Source organism: Pseudophryne corroboree, chromosome 1, assembly GCF_028390025.1.
Source record: "Pseudophryne corroboree isolate aPseCor3 chromosome 1, aPseCor3.hap2, whole genome shotgun sequence".
In the NCBI taxonomy this organism is placed as follows: domain Eukaryota; kingdom Metazoa; phylum Chordata; class Amphibia; order Anura; family Myobatrachidae; genus Pseudophryne; species Pseudophryne corroboree.
In genome coordinates, this window is record NC_086444.1 from 817,953,239 (window position 1) to 817,967,252 (window position 14,014).

The 14,014-nt window shown below is 46.1% G+C and overlaps 1 protein-coding gene across 3 annotated transcripts in view; it reads left to right on the top strand.

Moving 5' to 3' along the window:
- The window catches only part of LOC134910997 (putative nuclease HARBI1), a 125,482-nt gene that overhangs the window by 82,854 nt on the left and 28,614 nt on the right, over positions 1-14,014 (top strand). Inside the window, exon 1 of one of the 3 annotated variants that reach the window (XM_063919390.1) lies at positions 2,007-2,038. The exons of the other annotated variants lie outside the window; for them this stretch is intronic. Coding sequence (XP_063775460.1) covers positions 2,022-2,038 — 17 coding nt within the window. The 5' untranslated portion in view covers positions 2,007-2,021. Of the gene's footprint in view, positions 1-2,006; positions 2,039-14,014 lie in introns of those variants that run through there. 3 annotated transcript variants of the gene reach the window in all.

Genomic DNA, 14,014 nt, shown 5'->3' on the forward strand with positions numbered 1-14,014 from the left:
CAATGATTCAGAAATTTTTCTGGGAGGTTCCACTCCACTGTTTCAGGCAGCCCAACCAGACGCACATTGTTTCTTCTGAGTCGCCCTTCGAGATCCATCAGTTTTCTGTGGGTTTCAGCCATTTGAGAGTCCATCTTGTCCATGCGGACACATAGGTCCTCATTCCGAGTTGTTCGCTTGCAAGCTGCTTTTAGCAGCTTTGCACACGCTAAGCCGCCGCCTACTGGGAGTGAATCTTAGCTTATCAAAATTACAAACGAAAGATTAGCAGAATTGCGAATAGACACTTCTTAGCAGTTTCTGAGTAGCTCCACACTTACTCGGCATCTGCGATCAGTTCAGTCAGTTTCGTTCCTGGTTTGACGTCACAAACACACCCAGCGTTCGCCCAGACACTCCCCCGTTTCTTCAGACACTCCCGCGTTTTTCCCAGAAACGGTAGCGTTTTTTCACACACTCCCATAAAACGGCCAGTTTCCGCCCAGAAACACCCACTTCCTGTCAATTACATTGCGATCACCAAAACGAAGAAAAAACCTCGTAATGCCGTGAGTAAAATTCCTAACTACATAGCAAATTTACTTGGCGCAGTCGCACTGCGGACATTGCGCATGCGCATTAGCGACTAATCGCTCTGTTGCGAAAAAAAAAAATAACGAGCGATCAACTCGGAATGACCACCATAGTGTAGACATTTTGTCCTCCAATGTGGAAGTGCAAGTTTCTACTTCTCCCATTGGCTCTCTCACTTATTGCAGGTCATGGTGTATAATAGAGAGGTCAGATTGAACCTTGCCTATTTTAACCGACAAGCGCTCCTCACTAGCCACCACTACATCAAGAACTTTCTGAAGTGCAGTATCTGTTACATCTGAAGAGGACCCTTCAGCAAGGGGAGAAACAGGGGGCACTCTGCCCCTCCAGTTGCCGCCTGGGAGGGCGGGGGTACTGGTGCCCTGGCATATTTTTGCAGCTGCAGCAGCATGAGGCGTCCTCACCATGATAATGGATCCGGAGCAATACATCAAATAAGACAAATCAAATAAAGTAGCTAAGTAGCGTGGGAACTGTATATGTGGCTTGTTAAAGCCCTGGTGTGATAGGGCTCAATAAAGGTGCAGCACCAGTGTGCAACAGCATGGTTATATTGCAAGTGATACAGTAACACTCCTGGTGTGGAGATATTAGCAGGGAGGGGGTAACAAAGATGGCTGCCAGAGCCCCTTATAGAGCCCTTTATCCTCCTGCAGAATATGCCTACCCCACCTGCCGTATGCTGAAGTGTCCTGAAAGGCAGCCCTAGGCTCCGGGTATCAGGGATCCACCACACATCCTCCCCTGCCACTCACAGCCGCTCTGCACCACTGCATCACAGGCCTGCTGAATCAGGAAGTCATGCCCAAGGTCTCCTGTGCTGCCCTGCTGCCTGCACTTCGGACACCAGAGTTCCGGTTCCCGGCCACGCAGACTGATCAGGGAAGCTGCACCTGCACCCAGAGATTTTCCGCCAGCACAATCTGCACTGGAAATAGCCGGGGACGTCTGTGCAGGATGTGAACCAGGATGTAAGGAGCGGGAGAGTACAGACACCAGGTACTACTCCATACGCTCCCAGTCACAAATGTAGCACCTTCCATGGCTATATTACTATTACATGCATACTGTATCTGTTCACTTAATCACATTTTGAACTGTGACCAGATGAATCTTTCTACCTTCCCTATGTAGTACACACTTTTTAACTGTTGTTTTCAGTAACCTGAGACCATGTGATCACAACCTAAAATGAAATGCATAGATTGAACAGGACTATCTGTACACATTCACAACCAGATTAATGGGGAGCCGCGGGGGCATACTGTACCCCAGGCCCTCCTTTGTCAGGGGGGCCCCCGACCAGAGCACACTGACATCACTAGCTTTCTCTCTTATGCAGCAGCAGAACCAAGCAGCCAGTATGTGAGCAGGACAGTATGCAGTGCAGGCAGAGACACAGGAGTATCAGGTTTCATGAGCTACATATGGAGCTTTCTGACAGGTGAGTTAGGAGGGTGGAGAGAGTTGTAAGTGACACAGGGATCCCGGCTTCTCCTCCTTTCCGCCTGGGTGTCTGGGTCCTGTGTAACCTGTTATCTATTGAGGGTCTAGAGCGAGAGACACAGTCCTCTTGAGTCCTGTCCCAATGTGTAAGTAGTACAGAGGCTGCTGCTATTTTTTGCATGTGATATGATAAATTATAGATTTTATTTTTCTATGTGAATTTTAAGCGTCTGACTCCCCACTGCTGACATCAACCCTAGGGATCGTGGCCTCATACTATTCCTGGAGTCTATGATCCCTAAGGCCTAGCGCTGGTGCACCCGAGGTCGTAGCGTGTCAGTGACTGTTTGGTAGTCTCCTCCCAAAACAGTGCGGCTGTGTCCGTATTCCCCTTCTAAGCAGAACCGATGCCTTACCTTCTCCTCGTGTTCCAGCCACAACCTGGTAACGTCTGCTGGACCTGCTAGTATATCCGACACAGACGCCCGCCGAAACAGCACTGTACTTGTGGGTAAGCACATGTTGCAACCCGGCGGAGAGTTGTTGGAGCGACTCTTTCTAAGGTACGTGTAAGACGCTTTTTAGAAAGATCACTCAAGAAAAAATAGTAAGACTATAAAAATAAAATAAGAAAGTCTAGGGCTGCTGAAAACCAGCAGTCCTCTGACCATGGTCCGGCCCCTGCCGCACCAAACAAAAAACTGATTTGCCTGAGCCAGGAGGTAGGGATACATGGACGGGCCCGTTGCATGCTGGGAGGCCGAAAAGCTTTAACCGATTGGTGCAAATCCGCTGTCGCTTCATCATATCCTAATGTTATCCTGTGGATAACCTGTGGACCCTGCCGGAGAAATGACCTATTCCAGGAGGGACAAATGCTCTCTACCTGGACTTTCATCTTAATTTATGATTGCAATCACCTGTGTTGAAACACCTTTCTTATCAATTAAATCGTTCAACACAGGTGACACCAATCATATATTAAGAGGGAAGTCCAGGTTGAGAGCATTTTGTCCCTCCTGGAATGGGTCACATTGGGAGGTATGAACAATCTAATATACACCCCTCCTGCCACCAGAGCCCCCCTGTCTTAAGTGCCCCGGGTACCCCAAGGCTTAATCCGGCCCAGTTCACAATTTACTAACAGTAGTAATTTATAGGCCAAGGAGTTATGCTGGAACTGAAAACATTTATTGCATACCACAGTCAATGCATCAACAGAAGGAAAGCACAGCCAAACCAGCTCCAGCCACTCCCACAAAGGAGAACCTCCATCCAGGGCTATATCATAACAGTTTCTTCTACTGGGTTGATATAATTGATATTCACATTATAACATTTTGCCATATTAAAAACTGTGTACAGATGCTCTTCACTTAATGACCAGGTTCCGTTCCTAAGACTAGATTGCTAAGCGAGGAGCCTCATACTTAATACAGGTAATCGGTTTTATTCTAGATAAATAAATGTCTAAAGGCAGGGCCGAAACTAGGGGGGGGCTAGGGGGGCAGGTGACCTGGGCGCCGGATTGGAGGGGGCGCCGAGACCCCCAAACACTGCCGCGGCACTTTTAAACCCCCTTCTCCCGAGTGCCCAGCTCGGGGGGCGGGGTTTCGCGGAATGACGCGATTGCGTCGTGACGTCACGGCGCAAACGCGTCATTCAACGAAACCCCGCCGGAGGAGGGAGAACTGAAGGGGGAGCCCGGAGCCGCGCAGACGAGGAGGGAGAGGCGGCTGAAGAGCGGCGAGAACCGCTTCAAATGTAAGTCAGCCCCTCTCCCTTCCTCTCTCTCTCTCTCTCTCCCCACCACCTGCCGTAATGTTTAAAATGGGGACCTGTGCCAGCGTACTGTGTAAAATGGGGACCTGTGCCAGCGTACTGTGTAAAATGGGGACCTGTGCCAGCGTACTGTGTAAAATGGGGACCTGTGCCAGCGTACTGTGTAAAATGGGGACCTGTGCCAGCATACTGTGTAAAATGGGGACCTGTGCCAGCGTACTGTGTAAAATGGGGACCTGTGCCAGCGTACTGTGTAAAATGGGGACCTGTGCCAGCGTACTGTGTAAAATGGGGACCTGTGCCTGCGTACTGTGTAAAATGGGGACCTGTGCCAGCGTAATGTGTAAAATGGGGACCTGTGCCAGCGTACTGTGTAAAATGGGGACCTGTGCCTGCGTACTGTGTAAAATGGGGACCTGTGCCAGCGTACTGTGTAAAATGGGGACCTGTGCCAGCGTACTGTGTAAAATGGGGACCTGTGCCAGCGTACTGTGTAAAATGGGGACCTGTGCCAGCGTACTGTGTAAAATGGGGACCTGTGCCAGCGTACTGTGTAAAATGGGGACCTGTGCCTGCGTACTGTGTAAAATGGGGACCTGTGCCTGCGTACTGTGTAAAATGGGGACCTGTGCCAGCGTACTGTGTAAAATGGGGACCTGTGCCAGCGTACTGTGTAAAATGGGGACCTGTGCCTGCGTACTGTGTAAAATGGGGACCTGTGCCAGCGTAATGTGTAAAATGGGGACCTGTGCCAGCGTACTGTGTAAAATGGGGACCTGTGCCGGCGTACTGTGTAAAATGGGGACCTGTGCCAGCGTACTGTGTAAAATGGGGACACTTGCCAGCGTACTGTGTAAAATGGGGACCTGTGCCTGCGTACTGTGTAAAATGGGGACCTGTGCCTGCCGCAATGTGTAAAATGGGGACACTTGCCAGCGTACTGTGTAAAATGGGGACACTTGCCAGCTTACTGTGTAAAATGGGGACACGTGCCTGCCGCAATGTGTAAAATGGGGACACTTTTTCCTGCCGCAATGTGTAAAATGGGGACACTTTTTCCTGGATATGAAATTTATGTTAGAAAAGGCAGTTTTTCAGGTTAAAAAGTTCTGAAAGAGATATATATATATATATATATATATATATATATATATATATAATATTTTTATTCATTTATTTATTTATTTATTTTTTATTTTATTATTTTTATTCATTTATTGTAAAATAATTTTTTTTTTTTTGGGGGGGGGGGTGTCAAATGACTACCTTGCCCCGGGTGACAGAAATCCTAGTTTCGGCCCTGCTAAAGGAAACTCCAACTTGATAAGTTTGTTTTACTTTGCATAAGGCTTACAGTATTACAGAACATCAAAATACAATCAGCGAAAAGGATAAAAATGATGTACCAGCTGGTCAGAGAGCTGGTCATAAGTCCGAGCGGTCACTAAACAGTAAATTTTAAGTAAAATGCAAACATACATTTCTTTGGTAAACAGAAATCACACATTAAGTTCACTTCTCTTGTAATATAAGTTGCATAGCAACATTTTTAATTATTTTGGACAGTGTTTATAATGTGTTTCTCTCCCAGAGTATCATCATTGACTCATTGTGATTAGCATTGGATATTCCATAGCTCTGAATTATATATCTTAGGCAGATTTTTAACCTCTTGTCTCCTCAGACATTGAAGTACATGGCTTTTCTGCACAGATGGCCATTGAAAGCTTAACTGTTGATGGTCTCGATCTTAACATCAATTGCATGAAATCCTAGATGGGAAAATCATCAAAGGTTTCACCAATTGATGGATATACTCTGGACAGCAGGCAAATCAGTGGAGGGCTTCACTGGTCATGATATGCTGGGCAGTGGGCAAATCAGAGGAGTGAGTGGTAATAGGGGCAGTGCTTGGCTCTGTCTTTCCTACATCTGGGAGAGAGAAAAAACTTGACAATCTCCGCTCTCCGCCATTGATGGAAAAACCATCAACCATCTTTGGTATGATGGCCATCCCTACTTTGCTGAATTTAATCCTCACATTTTTGCTTTAGATGTGTATATATCTTAAGGTGACTTAGTCTTTAGAACGAGTTAGTAATGCTTTGCTGGCTCCCGAGATCCCGGCAGTCAGCATAGCGACTGCAGGATCCTGGCAGCAAAATGCCGGCGGGGGGGAGGAGAGAGCAACAGAGTCGCTTGCAGGGTCGCTGCACTTGCCACAGTTTTTAATACCACTCCATGGGTTTCGTGGACTCCACGAGTGGGAATAGACCATGTGTGTCGGCATTCCGTTGTGCGGTATTGTGACCGCTCGGAATTCCAGCATGGTGACCACTGGGATCCCGAGCGTCGGTCACTTGACCACATCCCTTTAGAACCTGTATTTGCCATACTATTGGAGCCTTTCCTCCACCAATCTATGTGTTCCATATGCAACCCTTTTATTTTCCAGTAACACTTTCTAGTGTAAGCAATGTGTAGCAGACTGCTACACATTTTATACCCAGTCCAAAACCTGGGTAGCTTTTACAGTTGCTGTTTATGTGCTAGCATGTTCTGTTGTCCTTTACAATTGTGAATACAGAAATAAACCCAGACTGGGTATTAGCAGACAACCAGGAGGTAAGAGGGTCTTGCCCCCAAGCTTGTGATACAAAGGGGAATCTGATACATAAGGTGAAGTGCTACAACAGCAAGTACTGATTGGGCTGTTTGATTATTTGCAGTGTTTAGAGAGAGGCTCCTTAGTTCTGCTACATATTCCCTTCCAGTGTCATCAGCTTTCCTTCATCTGAAGTTAAATGTAAATCTTTTCTAACCTACTATTTTTACTGGGTTTTGCATTGAAATTATTCTTTAAAAAGCTTTTTACATCTGTCCCTTAATCTCCTGCTTTCTCTGGGCTCAGCAGATTTCTGATCAGACCATTGTAGCTCCTACATTGCTAAGTAGATTTGCCTCTTGGTCATCTGTTAACTCATTTGCTTTGAAAATAATTACCCAGAAAATAACAGTACCCCTTACTTTGTCTGATGCTGAGGTACAAGGAAATCGTTCCAACAGCAGCACGGATGGCATAGTACACATTTAAAAAATGAATAAAAATTCCTGTTCTGTATATTGTTTCTTCAATATATTTGCATTTAGCAAATAATCTGCACTTGCAAGCATAATAATAGTTATTAAACAGTGTACTGTAGGTATGAAGCTCTTAGCTTTGAGAGAACATGTTGGATTCTTGTTTACTTCCACTTAACACTTCTATTTTGCCAAACATTTAACTTTTAATTTACAAATTTTATTTAATTAATAAAACACTTGTTTTCGCAACAATTACATTTTTCTAAGTGTCGTGTGTGTGTGTGTGTGTGTGTGTGTATGTATGTATGTGTATATATTGTAACACTGTAGGGGTGCAAGGCGCCTTTTCCTGGGGAATATGGCCGCACGCAGCAGCTGAGGAACAACACAAGTCCAGTTTCTGGTACAACTGACCCCGGCCAGTTTTATTGAAACAGAAAATAAAACAAACCCCAAAATAAAAATACCTTGCCTGTCCGGCACTAACTAAACATAAGATATTCCTAACTGTCACTAAACAAAACACAGAGTTCTTCAGTACATACTGTATAGCTTACTTGCATCAGAAAGCGTGTCTCTCACACACAGATCCTGCAGCCTTCCCAGGCAGTCTGCCCATACTAATCAGGTTAGAAGCACTATAACACTCTTACACAGCTGAAACCCTGATTAGCCCTCTGTGAGGCCAAAGACCCGAACTGGGCCCAATGTCTAGAACTCGCCTTATCTCTCTCTCAGAGCCTTTACCCAGCTTTTACAGCAAACTGAAAAGGTTCAGACAAAACAAAAAGCATTTTTCCTAGAAGTTAACATTTTCTAAAACATGTAAGACAAGAACCTGGGACAAATATACCTGCCCTCAAACACTATCCCAGTGTTCTTGTCACATATCCCCCTCCCCTGTTTCGACCTAGGGGCCGGAACACTTGTAGCCCCCAAACAGAAGATGCGAGACAATGCATCTGCGTTGGCCAATTGTGTTCCCGGTCTATGTTCGACAGTAAACTTAAAGTCCTGCAACGCTAGAAACCATCTAGTTACACGAGCATTCTTGCCTCTATTTACATACATCCATTTTAAAGGGGCATGGTCTGTCACTAGTCTGAATTGTCTTCCCAAGAGGTAATATCTCAAGGTATCTAGTGCCCACTTAATGGCCAAAGCCTCCTTTTCCACAATGGCATACCTTTTTTCATGCTCATTGAGTTTCCTACTCAAATAAATGATAGGGTGTTCGTCCCCATCTCTGGTTTGGGACAGCACAGCACCTATCCCTACCTCTGAGGCATCTGTCTGTACCACAAATTCTTTTGAAAAATCTGGTGTTATCAACACCGGTTGTGAACACAAAGCCACTTTTAACGCTTGGAACGCCTTTTCTGCATCAGGGTTCCATTTCACCACATTTGACTGCTTCCCTTTGGTAAGGTCTGACAACGGCACCGCTGTGGTCGCAAAATTAGGAATAAACCGTCTATAGTACCCAGTAATTCCCAAAAAAGCCCTTACCTGTTTTTTATTCACTGGACGAGGCCAGTTTTGAATAGCATCAACTTTATTCAATTGGGGCCTAATCAGACCTCTGCCTATGGTGAAGCCCAAGTATTTGACCTCCTCCATTGCGAGGCAGCACTTCTTTGGGTTAGCAGTTAACCCTGCCTCTCTGATTGAGTCCAGTACTGCTTGTACTTTAACCAAATGGGACCCCCAGTCTGTACTGTGAATTACCACATCATCCAAATAGGCAGCTGCATATTTTCTATGGGGCCTCAAAATTTTATCCATCGCCCGTTGAAAGGTTGCTGGAGCCCCATGCAACCCAAAGGGTAACATCTTATACTGGTACAGCCCCTCCGGAACCGAAAAGGCTGTTTTTTCTTTGGCGCTATCAGATAAAGGTATTTGCCAGTAACCTTTGGTCAGGTCCAATGCGGTGAGAAACCTGGCTGTTCCCAGACTTTCTACAAGCTCATCCACACGGGGCATGGGGTATGCGTCAAACTTGGACACCTCATTTAACTTACGGAAGTCATTACAGAAGCGTATGCTACCGTCGGGCTTCGGGATGAGCACTATGGGACTGGACCACTCACTGTTAGACTCCTCTATGACTCCCAGTTCTAACATGGTTTTAACTTCCTTAGAAATAGCTTCTCGCTGAGCTTCAGGAATCCTATATAGCTTTAAATGAACCCTGACCCCTGGTTCTGTGACAATGTCATGTTTTATTATGGTCGTTCGGCCAGGCAGCTCTGAAAATACCTCCCTATTTTGGATGAGAAATTCTTTAACCTGATTGTTCTGATCAGCTGATAATGTCTCTGACACCTTCACTGCGGGAAGCAACCGGGGTGAAGACACCGAAGGGCAAGGCTCCGCTGACAGAGACAACCTATCTTTCCAGGGTTTGATTAAGTTAACATGGTAGATCTGTTCGGGTTTTCTCTTTCCCGGCTGGTATACTTTGTAATTAACCTCATTCACTTTTTCCCTAATCTCAAATGGACCCTGCCATTTAGCTAGGAATTTGCTTTCCACAGTGGGTACCAAAACAAGAACTCTATCGCCAGGAGCAAATTCCCGTATCTTGGCACTCCGGTTATAGACCCTCTGTTGAGCACTTTGGGCCTGTTCCATGTGCTCTCTGACAACAGGTACCACGGCTGCAATCCTATCCTGCATTTGTGTTACATGCTCAATAACGCTTCTATAAGGAGTGGGCTGTCCTTCCCACGTCTCTTTGGCAATATCCAACAGCCCTCTGGGGTGTCTACCATACAACAAATCAAATGGAGAAAACCCCATAGAGGACTGAGGAACTTCTCTGATGGCCATTAACAAGTAGGGCAACAAACAATCCCAGTTTTTCCCATCTCTCTCAACAACCTTTTTTAACATACTTTTTAATGTTTTATTAAACCTTTCCACCAACCCGTCAGTTTGGGGATGGTAGATGGACGTCCTGAGGTGAGTGACCTTAAATAACTTGCACAACTCTTTCATGATCCTTGACATAAATGGAGTACCTTGGTCAGTCAAAATTTCTTTTGGTATTCCCACTCTACTAAATACCTGCACCAGCTCCCTAGCTATCGCCTTGGTTGTGATAGTGCGTAAAGGGACAGCCTCAGGATATCGAGTGGCATAGTCCATAATTACCAGGATATACTGATGGCCCCGAGCAGACTTTAACAAGGGCCCCATGAGATCCATGGCTATTCTGTCAAACGGGACCTCTATAATAGGCATGGGAACTAGTGGGCTCCTGAAATGGGGTCTAGGGGCATGATACTGGCATTCAGGACAGGAAGAACAATATTCAGACACTTCTTTATAAACCCCTGGCCAAAAGAACCTTTGTAAAACTCTTTCAGTGGTTTTTTCTGCCCCTAAATGTCCTGCAGTAACGTGACTATGAGCTAAATCTAGTACCGTTCTCCGATAAGGCTGGGGAACTACCAGCTGTTCCACCACATCCTCACCCCTTTTGACAATGTGGTACAAGAGCTCATTACAGATGGCCATGTGGGGATACGTAACCCTGTCACCTGGTACCACAGGTTCCCCATTAACAACCTTAACATTCTCTCTAGCCTTTATTAAGGTAGGATCCTTTAACTGTTCAGACGCAAACAGATCCTTCTTTACCTCCAGGTCAGGCACGCTTTCAGTTCTAACTACTATGTCTCTGTTCCCGGCAAGAGGGTCCTCACTGGACTCCCCATCTGTCACTTCCCCAGCCAAACTAGCAAAAGGCAAAGGGCCAGAAAGTTCCGAAGACCCACGTACATCCATAAAATCACCGGTATTATCAACTGGCTTTTTACTTCTCACATCTGTTGATAACCGTGATTCCCACAGTTTCCAAAAATGAGGAAAATCCCTCCCTATTATGGCCTCATGCACCAAGGTAGGGACCAGTCCCACTTTAACCATTGCTGACCCACAACAAGTTTCTATATTCACCTCAGCAGTGGCATAATGTTGGGTATCCCCATGTATGCAAGTTACCCCAATAGGTATTTGCTGGACCTTTAAGGGGTTCACTAACCCAGCTTTCACGAGGGTAACTAAACTTCCTGAATCTAGCAAGGCCTCTACCCGGTTACCCTCTAAGAACACATCACACATTTGTTTTTCCAGCTCAGGTACCACAGTACAGGCTAACCTAGCAAAGAAAGACATTCTGCGACATTCAAAGGCAGCATCACATTGCATGGGTTCTTGCGTGACTGGGCAATTGGCAATAACATGACCTGGCATACCACACCTAAAACATTTAACCACACGATTATCAACCCGTTTGGGCAGCATAGACCGTTCTAGCCCCATTGGCCTGTCTCCAGGGCCAGTGTTTACAGTCTCTCCAGCCTTGCGTTCTCTTAACCGCCCAGCAACGTTTTCCCACGGAACAGTCTTACCAGTCTTTACTGAAGGGCGCTGTCGAGGATCTATGGGTTGCTGGGTGGTCATCAGTAGTTCCTCTGCTGCCAAATACCTCTCTACCATGTCCACTAATTGGTCAGCAGTACCCGGGTTTCCATGGCTCACCCACTTGCGCAGGACCATGGGCAAAGATCTCAAGTAGCGGTCCATGACGACTCTTTCCACCATCTGGGGACCAGTTAATGTCTCTGGCTGTAGCCATTTTTTTGTTAGCTGAATAAGGTCGTGCATCTGGGAGCGCGGAGGCTTCTCCATGGCGTACAGCCAACGGTGCACCCGTTGTGCTCGTACTGACAGCGTGACTCCCAGGCGGGTCAGGATCTCAGTCTTTAGTTTATCATAGTCCCGAGCCTCAGCAGGGCTTAAATCAAAGTAAGCTTTTTGGGGCTCACCTGACAGGAAAGGTGCCAGCAGACTGGCCCACTGTGCTTTCGGCCAGTTCTCACGCTCGGCAGTCCTTTCAAACGTGGTCAGATAGGCCTCCACATCATCAGCCTCTGTCATTTTCTGCAGGAAGTGACTGGCCCGTATAGAACTAGAGCTGGTTGGAGCACTGACGGCCACATCTCCAACCCGAGCTGCAAGTCTCTGCACCACTTCTGCTAAGGCCTCTCTATCCTGACGCTGTTGCCTGTAAAGTTCATCAACAACTGCCTGCTGTTGTCTCTTATTTTCCTCCATTGCCACCTGCTGCTGTCTTATATTTTCCTCCATTGCCACCTGCTGCTGTCTGTTGGCCTCCTGCTGTAGTCTCCAATTTTCCTCCATTGCCACCTGCTGTTGTCTCCTATTTTCCTCCATTGCCACCTGCTGCTGTCGGTTGGCCTCCTGCTGAGCCGCTGTAGCTTGCAGCAAGGCTTTAAGCAGATCCTCCATGTCGACAGATTTTTCAGGCGGCTTTGTAGCAGCTTTCACCCAGGACATATATCAAACCCTCAGGGGTGAGTCTCAGTAACTTCACACTGGGCTGTATCTGCATAAACCACCGTTTTCTGCAGGCCTCACAAAGCTGCTGCTTTCACTTATGCGCAGAACGGTGTGCTCGCATTCTCCACCAAGTTGTAACACTGTAGGGGTGCAAGGCGCCTTTTCCTGGGGAATATGGCCGCACGCAGCAGCTGAGGAACAACACAAGTCCAGTTTCTGGTACAACTGACCCCGGCCAGTTTTATTGAAACAGAAAATAAAACAAACCCCAAAATAAAAATACCTTGCCTGTCCGGCACTAACTAAACATAAGATATTCCTAACTGTCACTAAACAAAACACAGAGTTCTTCAGTACATACTGTATAGCTTACTTGCATCAGAAAGCGTGTCTCTCACACACAGATCCTGCAGCCTTCCCAGGCAGTCTGCCCATACTAATCAGGTTAGAAGCACTATAACACTCTTACACAGCTGAAACCCTGATTAGCCCTCTGTGAGGCCAAAGACCCGAACTGGGCCCAATGTCTAGAACTCGCCTTATCTCTCTCTCAGAGCCTTTACCCAGCTTTTACAGCAAACTGAAAAGGTTCAGACAAAACAAAAAGCATTTTTCCTAGAAGTTAACATTTTCTAAAACATGTAAGACAAGAACCTGGGACAAATATACCTGCCCTCAAACACTATCCCAGTGTTCTTGTCACAATATATATATATATATATATATATATATATATATACATATGTATGTATGTGTGTGTATGTATATGTATATATATATATATATATATATATATAAACAAGAATGCCCTTATCTTGCGCCACTGGTGAATGAGCAGCACCTCCTATAATGGCTCCTTGTTAGCAAGAATCAAGAGTTGGATGGACAGGAATAGTGTTTAGAGGGGGCGCTAGCGGAAATGGGTTTAACCAGTTCTCTTCTAAATTAGTGTCCATCCAGTTTAACATCCAGTGGTATATTCAATTAGCAGCGATAACGGACTTTTCACGCGAAAAACCGGACTTTTCCCGCAAAACGCAATTACAGCCTATTCAATTTTCCGGGAAAATTTATCGGTGATCATTTTTTCACTAATTTCACTTCACCTACTCTGAAGCAGGTGAAAAGTTGGAAAAAGTCACTATTTTAAGGTAAAAATGTTTGGATATGGGGGGTCATTCCGAGTTGTTAGCTCGCAAGCGGATTTTAGCAGATTTGCTCATGCTAAGCCGTCGCCTACTGGGAGTGAATCTTAGCATCTTAAAATTGCGAACGATGTATTCGCAATATTGCGATTACACACCTCGTAGCAGTTTCTGAGTAGCTCCAGACTTACTCGGCATCTGCGATCATTTCAGTGCTTGTCGTTCCTGGTTTGACGTCACAAACACACCCAGCGTTCGCCCAGACACTCCTCCGTTTCTCCGGCCACTCCTGCGTTTTTTCCGGAAACGGTAGCGTTTTTTCCCACACGCCCATAAAACGGCCTGTTTCCGCCCAGTAACACCCATTTCCTGTCAATCACATTACGATCGCCAGAACGATGAAAAAGCCGTGAGTAAATTCCTAAGTGCATAGCAAATTTACTTGGCGCAGTCGCATTGCGGACATTGCGCATGCGCAATAAGCGGAAAGTCGCTGCGATGCGAAGAGTTTTACCGAGCGAACAACTCGGAATGACCCCCATGGTCCAGAACTCCTGGGACACCCCCCTTAATGACTAATTAGGCACGTT